The sequence below is a fragment of the Oncorhynchus keta genome, chromosome 6 (genome assembly GCF_023373465.1).
Source record: "Oncorhynchus keta strain PuntledgeMale-10-30-2019 chromosome 6, Oket_V2, whole genome shotgun sequence".
In the NCBI taxonomy this organism is placed as follows: Eukaryota; Metazoa; Chordata; class Actinopteri; order Salmoniformes; family Salmonidae; genus Oncorhynchus; species Oncorhynchus keta.
Genome location: NC_068426.1, coordinates 23,598,459 through 23,610,763, shown reverse-complemented (window position 1 = coordinate 23,610,763; position 12,305 = coordinate 23,598,459). Strand labels below are relative to the sequence as shown.

General features: G+C 47.3%; 1 protein-coding gene across 1 annotated transcript in view; it reads left to right on the top strand.

Moving 5' to 3' along the window:
• LOC118385270 (protein PRRC2B-like) overlaps window positions 1-12,305 on the top strand; it is a 49,342-nt gene extending 37,037 nt beyond the window's left edge. Inside the window, 16 exon segments of the mRNA XM_035772263.2 lie at window positions 272-2,630; window positions 2,816-2,979; window positions 3,174-3,286; window positions 3,739-3,880; window positions 4,061-4,416; window positions 4,602-4,703; window positions 4,879-5,062; window positions 5,195-5,292; window positions 5,463-5,828; window positions 5,962-6,129; window positions 6,333-6,371; window positions 6,491-6,570; window positions 6,883-6,946; window positions 7,216-7,347; window positions 7,686-7,918; window positions 9,951-12,305. Coding sequence (XP_035628156.2) covers window positions 272-2,630; window positions 2,816-2,979; window positions 3,174-3,286; window positions 3,739-3,880; window positions 4,061-4,416; window positions 4,602-4,703; window positions 4,879-5,062; window positions 5,195-5,292; window positions 5,463-5,828; window positions 5,962-6,129; window positions 6,333-6,371; window positions 6,491-6,570; window positions 6,883-6,946; window positions 7,216-7,347; window positions 7,686-7,892 — 4,574 coding nt within the window. The 3' untranslated portion in view covers window positions 7,893-7,918; window positions 9,951-12,305.

Sequence of the window (12,305 nt, the reverse complement as noted above, 5' to 3'; positions counted from 1 at the left end):
AACTGTCACACCTGATTCAATTAGTCAACTAATCGTCAAACCTTTGACTAATTGAATCGAGTGTGCCAGTTTAGGGTTAAAACAAAAATGTGAAAAGTTTGTTGAGCCCTGAGGAGAGGGTTGGGAAACCCTGTACAGGAGGGAATGGTAAGGGGATCCCTTTAAAAGTATCTATCTTTTTAGTGTGACAGCATTATCGAACTTTATAGACTGATATAGATTCCTAAACAATCCTATATCTCTTACTGTAAAAAACTCTGTTTTTGTGTAGGAATGATGAAACCGCTGATGCAGCCAGACCACCTGAACAGCCCAGGGTCCACCTCTGACGAGGGTTGTAACCCCAGCATGCATCACGAGAGGAGGGCCCCCTCCACCGAGCCCTACCCCGTTTGGAACCAAGATGGCTACCCCCCCCGCAGTTTCACCCCACCCTACCAGAGACAGCACGAGAGCTCAGACAGGAGCCAGCCAGACGACCGGATTGACAGGACCTGCTCCCAGCAGGACTTGTATGAAGAGAGGGGAAACGAGTGCCTAGACAACCCCTCTCACGACCTCTTGCATCCGGCCTACCACCAGAGCAGAGGCCCCGACAGGGACCACCACTCGCACAACCAAGGCCTGCTCTCCACAGCCCTGAGCCGGCCCCAGCAGCAGAACGCAGACGGCGGCTACCCCAAACAGGAGCCCAAAGACGGGCACCTGAAGGACAGCACAGACCACCGCGACGATGTCTTCGACACAGCCAAGGAAAAGGGCTTTGACTCAGACTTCTGGAGGCGAGATGGAGGCCAGAAGAAGGAAGGTGGTGTTGGTGTTCAGAACCAGTGGTTTAATCCTGGCACCACTACCTCCGCCAGCAGTGTAAGCCAGCCATCTGAGACCAGCGGTAGGACCCTGACCCGCAGGACCGGCCCCATTAAGAAGCCTGTGCTCAAGGCCCTCAAAGTGGAAGACAAGGAGAACGAGAAGCCCAAAGTGGAGCCCGGGGAGAAGGTAGTCCCTTACCGTCTGGAGAAAGAAGTGCTCACCAATGTATATGACCTGAAGAAAGACAACCAGCCCCTAGTAAGTAACAGACGCTCCGCCTCACCTGCTATCGAGAAGCTGCCAGAAGAGAAGCAACACCAACCACCAGCCCCTGCTAAAGTAGAGCAGCCATCCAGTCCCCACAGTGAGGATTTGCCCAAGGAGAGCAGCTGGGACAGCGGGAAGAGCCAGTCCTCTAGAGACGACCAGGAGAGCAGGGAGCCTGCCGCACCACGACGCAACAACTGGATCTTCGTCGATGAGGAGCAGGCCTTTGCCGGAGCCAGGGGAACGGGTAGAGGTCGAAGCCGTGGCGGCTTCAGGGAGTTCGGCTCCAGAGGAGACCGAGGTGGCCGGGGAGGCCGAGGCGGAGAGAACCCCAGAGGAAGCTACAACAATAACAGTAGGGACGCCATTGGAGCCCAGAGACCAGGCAGAGGCAGAGGACTGCCCAGGGACTTTGTCAAGTTGGAAGACCTGCAGAGGGGGAAGCCGAGGAGGCGCAACGTCAGTGAGACTCTGAGCGAGACCTCTGAGTACGAGGAGCTGCCCAAGCGGCGGCGCCAGAAGGGCTCTGAAAACGGAGAGGGTGTCTGCTACCCAGAGCAGGGAGAGACCAGGAAGGCTGACCGGGACTCGTGGAGGTCGAACAAGGTGTACACTGAAGACCAGGCGGCTAGCGACGCCCGAGACGACAAAGCCAAGGCCAGCAGCAGGGGCTTCGGCGGCCGCTCTCTGCCTCCCAGACTCGACACTGGCAGGGGCTACAACACCGGCCGGGGGTTCAACAACGGCTCCAGAGACACCTCCACCTGGAGGGGCCGGGGGACACAGTTTGGCAGCAGCGGTGGGCCCATGCAGGAGAACGGCTATGGCCCGGGCACCGAAACCTTCCCCAGAAGACCACCACCTGCAGAGCGCGAGCTCCTCAAATACACCCCCAAGTTTACCGGCTCTACCGGTTCCTTCATGGAGAATGGCACAGAGGACCGTGGCTTGGAGGGAGAGTACTACATAGACAATGACAACCCTGGACAACAGCAATTGAGAAGACGGCGGCCGCCGCGCCAGGACAAGCCCCCGCGCTTCCGCCGACTACGCCAAGAGAGGGAGCCCGGCAGCGGCCAGTGGACCAGTGACGAGTATATCAACGGATCGGACGGATTCGCCAACCCCTGGCCGGGCCGCTCCAAGGAGGGAGGTAGAGAAGACGGCTGGCCCAGTGGCCACTACTCCGGAGGGGGAGGGAGGTCCGGTGGTCAGCATGGCCAGGCTGAGGACTGGGAGACTGGCTCGGAGAACAGCGACTTCAACGACTGGAGGGAGAAGCGAGGTGGAGGACAGCAGCAGCAGCAAGCCCACGGTGGAGATGTGCACTCAGACTCTGGCCACGGGGAGCTTGGCTCTGTGGAGAAGAGGGAGCTGGCCAAAAGAAGCTTCTCCAGCCAGCGCCCCCTGGTGGACCGGCAGAACAGGAAGGGAGAGCCGGCCCTACTGGAAGGGAACAAGATGACACGTTCCTCAGAGAACCCCAGCGCACTGCCCTCTTGCAACAGGAATGACGGCTGGCAGAACGGAGGGGCCTCTAACCATAGGAGGTGAGTACTGTGCTAACTTTGGCTTACGCTAATTTGGTGCGAGAATGTTCAACAAAACTGTGGATATAGAATTTTTTTTTTTTTTTCAAAACATCCTCATGGCATCATGATATTATAGCTTCCACCCCAAGCAACACCCTTTAATGGGAACACCTGACTCATGGAATGTCTCTCCCTTTCTGCAGGAACAAAGAGGATTCAGGGCTAGTCTACTGTGTCGAGCAGTCTGAGGAGGGCCACAAGCCCAACGAACCCTCAGGGAAGAAGCTGGACAAGGAGCTGAGGACTCGGTCTGTGAAGGGAGACCTGGCTGAACCATTGTCTCAGTACGACCTGAACAGCTACCACAGTGAGTGCCAGGCACCAACCTCATAGTAAAGCACGGCTCAAATGTAACCAGGGTTCTCAAACTTGTGGCCCATGGACCAGATGCGGCCCGGCCCACAGACTGATTTAATGTGCTCCATAGTTGTCTTTTTGTAAATTTTATTTTCATATTTCCTATCACAGTGTGTTGTAATGGCATAAGTGTATGTCTTCCAGTTGAGGGGGATGCTGGGTGTTCTAGTCCAGATGGGTTCCAGGACCTGTCCAAGAAACAGCAGCGTCGTCTTCCACAGGAAGATGACAGGAGGAGGAAGGAACATGGTGCTCCGGTAAATTGACAGAACATTAAAATAATCCCAAAACATTTAAATGCATCTAAAATAATGGGCACAAGGGCTTTGGGTGTCTCGAGAATAGACCCTGTATTGAGTAAAATCTAACTTTCAAATGGATTATTGCAAGTAGCAATACTTTAAATGTGTTTTCAGAAATATCTCAATTGTATAGTTGTACATGACTTATTTTTTATTTTACCTTTATTTAACTAGGCAAGTCAGTTGCTTTCAGTCACTTATTTTCAATGACAGCCTAGGAAAGGTGCTTTAACTGCCTTGTTCAGGGGCAGAACTACATATTTTTACCTTTGTCAGCTCAGGGATTCGATTTTGCGACCTTTCGGTTACTAGTCCAACGCTCTAACCACTTGGCTACCTGCCGCCACTTGAGCAGCTATGTTGTACTTCATCTATGAAGAAATGTTTTCCTCTACCTCACACTGCAGGTGTCGGTGAAGAACAGACCGATCACCTCCAAGATGCCCCCACGGTTTGCCAAGAAGCAGGGTGGCATGACCATGGATCCGCCAGAGGAGGGCCTCTCTGCCAACAACCTGGGCACTGAGATCTGGGAGACCAACAGCTCCGGTAGGAGTAGGAGCAACACACCTGTGCTCACAACTTATCTTCCACCCAATCTGATAACTGAGAGTAACTCAGTCTGTTGCCCATACTCTGCTTTTCTATCCAGATGAACATTGTGTTTTCAACTGTGTTAAAGAAAATCTTTGACTCCAGTGGTTCTTACATTATTTTCATACCCTTTAGCTTTGTCAGTCCAGTCATCTGGAGGAGACTCGTGGACCAAGCAGGTGTCTTATACGGGCAGTGAGCCCAACTCTGAGGACTCTGACGCAGGGCCTGAGCAGAGCAAGGAGCAGCACAAGCCCGGCCCCATCGGCAACGAGCGCTCGCTCAAGCACCGCAAGGGCTCGGAGGGTCTGGAGGGCGGGTCCATTACACCTGTCAATGGCGTGAACCTCCACGCGGACACGGTGCTGCCCGTGCCGCCCATAGAGTTTGGCGTTAGCGCCAAGGACTCTGACTTCAGCCTACCGCCCAGGTCCACCCCAGTGCCTGTGTCCAACCCCGTCACCAAGCTACAGGTCACCCTTGCCAGCAACGTGAGTACAAATACACTGAGTACTACCAGATTTCCATTGTCACCTCATAATTATAGGGTGGGGTATTGAAAGGAGTCCTTGAAATTGCTTCACCATGAAGTGGCTTGATTAAATAAATATAAATTAGATGTAAAATGGACAAAAGATGTCATTGACTAGTTGTTATAACTTCTGTCTGTGTGTAGCCGGCCCTGACCCAGGCCATCCCCATGCTGTGTAGAGACCACCTGCAGCCTGGCATCAACCTCAACCCCATCTCTTTCCCCAGCGCTGACCTCACACTCAAGGTACACCACCTCCACCACACTACCTCTCACTTTCCACAAATCAGTCTTGTTAGAGATTTAATTCTCAATAACCTACCTGGCTAAATATCAGATCAGATAAACATTAGTAAACTCCAAAATGTTTTTTTGGTGTACTTTCACTAAACAGTTGCCTCCCTTCGGCCCTCTTCCTCAGATGGAGTCAGCCCGTAAGGCGTGGGAGAACTCCCAGTCTCTCCCTGAGCAGGGCTCTCCTGGTGGGGTTGCCGCTGGTGCCCAGCCCCCCTGCACCGTAGGCTCCTCCAGTGGGGTCAGCTACAGCTCCTTTGGAGGGGTGCCCATGCCCGTGGCCTCTGTGGCGCCTTCCATGTCCATGCAGGGTAAAGGGACACTCAGACACATTAACAGACATTATTGGTATATTTGGCCAAGGACTATGCATTGTATGAAATCTACATCTGTGTGTTATTATTACAATTTTTTAAATAACATAATTGCATTTCCCTCTCTAGGTAACCATATCCCCCCGCTTTATCTGGACGGCCATGTTTTTCCCAGCCAGCCTCGTCTGGTGCCCCCAACCATGACCCAGCAGCAGAGCTACCAACAGGTACTTCACTCATAAGTATAGGGTCTTACAGGATTTTTTTCCATTTTTCTTTTTAATAAAGAACACATTTATTGGGGGTTTTCTTTTTGGCAATAATCAACAAAACTACACTGTGCAGCGGAATACCAACTGTAATATTATAAATCACTCCTTCCCATGTGTGCACGTAGGCAGCTGCCCAGCAGATCCCCATCTCCCTGCATACCTCTCTGCAGGCCCAGGCCCAGCTTGGTCTCCGGGGGGGCCTGCCCGTCTCACAGTCCCAGGAGATGTTCAACTCCATTCCCTCCTTCAGGTCCCAGGTATACATGCACCCCAATCTGTCCCAGCCCAGCCCCATGGTGCTGTCAGGTGGTGGCCCCCTCAAGGGGCCCTACTCGGCATTCCCGGGCATGCAGCCGTCAGATATGGTCAAGCCCCAGTCTGGCTCCCACTACCAGCCAATGAATGGCAGCCAGGCCATGGTCTATGACGGCCAGATGAACCAGGGCCCTGGCATGGGCTCCTCCCAGCTCATGGACTCCCAGCTCATCCAGGTAAGGGGAGCCACTCTGTGGCACACTTGTGTTAGTTTGAAGGAAAACAGTTAGTTTGGCTTTTAATGGAAACATACTCTCATAATTCAACGTTTCAAAGTCTGATGCATTGATCACCCCTCTCTCTCTCCAGGTGACCATGCCCTTGCCGGGTTCTCAGCTGCGTTATGGCTCTGCCCAGCAGCACCTCATCCTGCCCCAGTCCATCCAGCTCCAGCAGGGCCAGAACCTCTCTGTGGGAGCTGCCCGCAGAATGCTCCCCCCTGGCTCCCAGCCCCCAGTCATGACCGGCAGCAGAGAGGTGAGAGCCGGAGACCCACCAAGTGTCCCTTCCAACAATGATACAGCCCAACTACCTTGATTGGTCAATGTTAGCTTTAGGTTGGATTTGGAAACATTTCATGTATAAACAGAAAAGAATGCACATTAAATTAAGTGTAACCCATCCCTTTGAAATAGAGGGGAAAGTTCACCTAAATCACAATTACTTGAATGTTTTCGCAGAATTTCCCAATCTCTACTGGTCCATATACTACTTACAAGGTAAGGAAAAACGGTATGAGTGAATTTGTCACTTGGGTGAACTATGACGTTACTGCCACAACATTTAATAGATGGAATTGAGAAGTTCTTACATGGATGTTTGATTGTTTATCCTCTAGACCTCCCAGATGGAAATGAAAGGTTTCCAGTTCTCTGACAAGCCCAATCACTCCCAGGGCATGCCCGGAGGATACAACAGGTGAGCTGGAACAGCTAAATGTCACCCGGAAGCTGTTAGACTGCAACACGCCTACTCTTTAGTTTGTATCCTTATAAACACGTGTTCATGTTATTGTAACATGGCAAAGGATTCTACATGGTTCGCTTCCAGTAACATTTTTAGACTTAGAAACGGACATAATATCCGCCTATGCTTTTTGTTTTCTTCTAGTTAGTTCAAAAGTTAATTTAAGAAACATTTAGTGATCATATAATGGCATTCAAGTGACTTTTAAATAGATGTTATTGAAAGGTTAATGGTAAATCTATCTCTGTCCCTCTCTCCCCTCAGACCAGGGTCTGCCAGCCCCAGTGGGAAGCCGTCTGGCCCCGTGCCTGGACATTACACTCAGCAGGTATGACCCAACACATAGTCATACACACATTAGGTACATACACACACAATGGTCGCACTAGTTATTGTTCACACTCTACAATCAATCAAGGTCCTCCAGAGCACTTCACACACTTTCATATGAACAAACACAATTTTACAGGCACTGCACACTGCTCTGACACTAGCAGGCATGACACACACACACACAAACGGTCATGACTCAAACAATCCCAGCTGCTTATACACACACACTCATATAGCCTCCCCCTCCCATTTCATTGGAAACAGAAGACGACCTCCATGCAGGCTGTTCAGCAACGAGGCTGGGCCTGCAGTGGCCCTGGCCTGACCTGTAGTTGCTGCTACAGAGACCCGGCCACCGGCTGGTTTGAGGCCCCGCTGTGCCCCCTCCACGGCAAGGTTATAGAAACCTCACACTCAATCATTCTGCTTGTTTAAATCACTGATGTTGTTGCACCATTTTAAATGACTGATCAGTGTTGTCATGCAGCTACCTTGAACTGCTCTCACACAATGGTAAAACGGCCACTCAAGACCTTGAGGTACTTTTGAGTCATGAGCATAAAACAATATTATTAAATATAATTTTGGTATTCTTTCTGTGGAAAATATTTGCGGCCTTGCACAAGTCTCCACTACCCCCAAGGTTTGCCTAAAGATAACCATGCAGATATACTGAGCCATGTTGCCATGCTAACCGTGTGTGTATTTCCCTGCCTGCCGCCTCCGCCCTCTAGGTCCCTCCTCCTCAGGGCAGCATGGTTATGCACATGCGTCCCCCACCACCGGCCCCTTCCCCACCCCCATCCAGAGACCTGTCATGCAGGTCAACAAGACCGTCATCATCCGCTCCCCCCCTTATCCCAACCCTGGGCGCGAACCCCCCCACTCCACCCCCCCCTTGGCCCCCGAGCCCTCCGTCAAGGGGCCGGAGGATGGCATGAAGGTGAGCCATCCACTGTAAATACAGGTAATTTGATTTGAATCCATTTGTTTTTTGTTTTTCTCCAATCCAAAGTGCAAATGTATGTAATAAGAGCCATATGTGGAGAGTTTGGTCCTTGCTGTTTATGTCAGATTGTAGGTTTCTGTGGATTATCACTTAAACATAACTTGATTGGTTAAAAGGGTGTCATGTGACTTCAATCGCCACTGGCAGCACCTCAACTCTCTTCCATGTTCGTTGCCAAGTGACTAGTAGTTTTCCAAGTTAGCCTGAACTCTCTTTATAGATGGCTTTGAATGAACTCTAGATGTACTGCTATGAACTATTGTAGTTATTAATGACCATATTATATTGAGTCATAACCAGTAATGTGGTGCCTGAAGGATGATTTCTCTCATTACAAGATGAATTTGTCATTGAGCTTACCTGGGGAACTGCTTTTGACTGAATGGTGCTCATAGACAGACAGCCTAATCATGTAGGCACATGCTTGCTGGTACATAATAGCATTTACTGGCATATGCGTTGTTTGGTTTTCTGGATTTATAGTCAGCAGAAAATAAAAATAAATATATGCCATTTAGCAGACGCTTTTATCCAAAGCGACTTACAGTCATGTGTGCATACAGAAGACATCAAAATATATATGTTTCAGTGCGTAATACTTGTTGCTAACAATACATTGGACTGATGCTTGATAATAGCTTTTTTTTTATGGTGTCCAATTTTTGCTATTAGACTGTTTTTAAAACAATGTTTTAACTATTTCCTTTGATATGGCGTAAAATCATATCAAATAAAAGGCAAACTTATGGGCGATTCGTGATATGTATCTTTTTTTCCCCCCCTCTCTAAGCTTTGTTGTACAACTAAAGGTCAATACACTTCATTTCAAGTAGTGTAATGTATATTTATACCTAGGCTAAATATAAACAGTCCACAACCATAAGACCCACTACTAATTACATTATTTTCTCAAAATAGTTTAACCTGCCTTTTTGCGATAATCACATCTGGCTGTCATGTCAATCTATGAAAATGCAATTTTTGTTAGAAATTTTAACAGAACCGTGCACTTCCACTAATAATGACCAACTTCTTGTAGCAGGTGATTGCATTATAGAAAATCAACACAATCTCTCAACCCAGCTAATCTTTATATTGGAAGTCTAGCGAACTTGGATATATTTGCTAGGTATCAAGGTAGAACAGTTGAACTGTTATGAACACATCCTTCTGTCCGTTTCCACCTGTTTGAACAGCATGCTAGCCTGTCCACATTGTTTAGATGTTGAAATCAAGTGGTCAAGCTGGATAAGATGCTTATTTCTCAGAATGAGAACGAGTTGACAATTCCTTGTATAAATGCCTCTTTATGCACATTGCAAATGTATGAAACACAGACTAGACTGCTAGCACAACACTCTGGCTAAAATGCTGCTGGCGGTACATAGTACTGTAATGCCGTGCACGACAAACTGAGCATTTAATTTTCCAGAATGAATGTTAATTGATACCGGTACTCCCGTTTTAGTAGGGTCTGCTCTGCGCTCAATTTTGAGAATTCAGACATAAACATTTGACGTTTTCCAGTCAAATGTCTGTTTCGGTGTCCATATGACTGATTCTGTTGGACCAAACCTCAAATGCAAATAGAGTTGAAACTGTCAGAGGGAGGAGTGGTCTTTCATCCTTGTTGTGAGTGGCAGGGGGCGGGTGTGTGTGTGTGTGTGTGTGTGTGTGTGTGTGTGTGTGTGTGTGTGTGTGTGTGTGTGTGTGTGTGTGTGTGTGTGTGTGTGTGTGTGTGTGTGAGTGTGAGAACTGGGAAAGGTACATAGCACAGAAGGAGTGATGTAGACCACACCAAAAAGACATGAGAACAAACTCATTAAAACTAAATTATAAAAAAGGTAATATTTGTGGTACTGGCCTTTGATGAACATTCATTTGAATTAATTTGATATAGCCACTGCCCTACTTGTAACAGTGTTTTGTTGCCCATTTGGAAACCATATGAAATGTTAACCTTGAATTTCTTGTGTGTGTTCGAGTAAAGCCCTGTGGGATAGGCGCCAGCTGGTGGGTGAGGGGAAGGCACTGCCGGTAGGCCTGATGACCAGCAACCTCCAGGAGCCCCTTCCCGGCTGGCAGGGCAAACCAGCACCATGCACCAGAGTCATCAAAGTGGAAGAGGGCAAGGCATAGCAACGGACCTTAAACCTCTTTTTAACCTTCACAAAACCTGCTTCTGGAAGACGCAAACCCCTGCCTCCTCCCTCGGCCCACCTCTCAGCCTTCTCTCACAAAACCCCAGGTCGGCGCCAGACTGAAGGGCAGGCATACTGTATCAACTCCCAGAACCTGACACCAACTTTCAGAACCGGACATTATTATTATTATTATTAAACACCACATATAGAGATATATAAATATATATAAATATATACATAGACAATAGTTTTGGACACTCTTCTAAGCAGACTCTTCAAGGTCGTCTTTATTTATTAATGTTAATGTCCATTTTGAGAGAAGGATAATGGTAACAAAAAAGAGAATAGAAATTCACGTTTTCTGTGTTGCTCGCCATCAGAGTCCGAAAAAGGAAACGGCCAGCTCCTGCAGATAGTTCACTGTCGTAATTCACTTTTTTGCCAAACTGTACTTACCTTTTTGGTCTGTAGCCTTGTAGATGAGGCAGACACTTGACATGTCACCACAAGAAAGCAAATCTATAAGTGTTTTTAAAAAAAATGAATTGCAGAGCGGCCCCCCAACTCTTTGTCATTTTTCGCTGATAACTGTGGAGTTTTTTATTCTTTTTTTTAGTCGTCACCTCCTATTTGCTCTATTCAAGGACTCCTTTTATTCAATAAAAATCCTTCAAACCCAGGTTTGAGGACATTGTGTGTAGACGTGGAAAGGCGTGACCTGGGGTGTGTCACCCTCCCAGGGTACTTCACACAGCACGTGAACTGTGACAAAACTGCTTAGATTGTTAGAAAATGTTTCCGTTTTTTTTTAAAGGCAGTTTTTTTGCTTTTATGTGACTCTCGCCTTTATGTATTTCCTATTTTTAGAGAAATCATGTTGCCTCATTTGAAGCTTCCCTGGCTTTGATGCAGTGTGTGCATGTGATGTGCTGAACATGGGTTACCGCAGGGCCTGATCCAGGATTCCGTCACAACATTTCAAAAGGCTCTGAAGTCAGTGGACATGTGCCGCTGCAGTGTGTGTGTGGTTTTGATCAACCAAGCTGGCAAAAAATGTGGAGTTATTCTTTAGTATTGGGGAGTGAGGGTGGCTGACTTACTGTACGATCCCAATAGCTGATTCAAATTCTTTCTATCGCTATTCATTTGGTTGTAATGAGTTGAAATCTGAATCACATCTGATACATGTCAAGTGATTTTATATCCCTCTCCTGGAGTATTTTTGCTTTTTCTCCTAGAGCTATTATAAACACTTCTCTGTATTGTGTTTTTTTTTTTTAGTTAACACAACTCGATGGAAAGATGGAGGTTAGTGAAGGAATTAGTAGGCATACCTCCCTAGTGAACGTTCAGCACCATGTAAAGTCTCCGGGTAATAAAAGCAACCTAACTAGAACTCTCAATCAGGGTCCAAATATCTATTTCTATGTTACAATTTGATGATAATGGAGGGGGATTAGATGCTTGATGAATTAATGTACTATCTTCGTGTAACATTTTTTTTGTGAACGTTGCAGTTGCTTTGGGCTCTCAGAAGGAATATTAAAGCATTTATTTTTTGTTTGAAAAATGTGATCTGTTTGCATATTTTTTTGTCACATTTTGAAAGTCATTTACTATTCCAATGTCATAAAGGTTTAGAAATGTTATTGCTTATTATAATGCTCCATGACACTACAAAATGTTCACTCATCTTTGTCACTGATGTCTGTACATTATGCATACCTGTTCATTATATTCCGAGTTGTGGTCAGTCGGGGAGGGTGGGAGTCAAACATGTTTGATTTATATATTGTATCACTAATAAAATGATAAATGTTTAAAAGGTCACTTATGTTCTCACAGGGTGGACTGCTTTAACTTGTGGATTGGCTTATTGGACGTTGTGATGGCTTTCCTGCTTTTTGCAGTGACAGGACCCTGTCAGTTTTTGGACAGGGAAAAGGTGGACACTGAAACCTCATACACACCTGAGAAACTGCATCTGGTTTCCGTGCTCGACTTCTATTACTGTACCGATACCAAGATATCGCCATGACGCTTATTTTTTTTGTACTTTTAAGAGTCATATTTGATTTGTCAGAGGACCAGTGCACTCTGGCTCAGATCCAACAGTATCCTTCCTGATATGTGATCATATTCGCCCTTTCCTTGTTAAGAGCTTGAGAGAAATAAAGCCGTTGTGCTTTTTCAAAACCGTT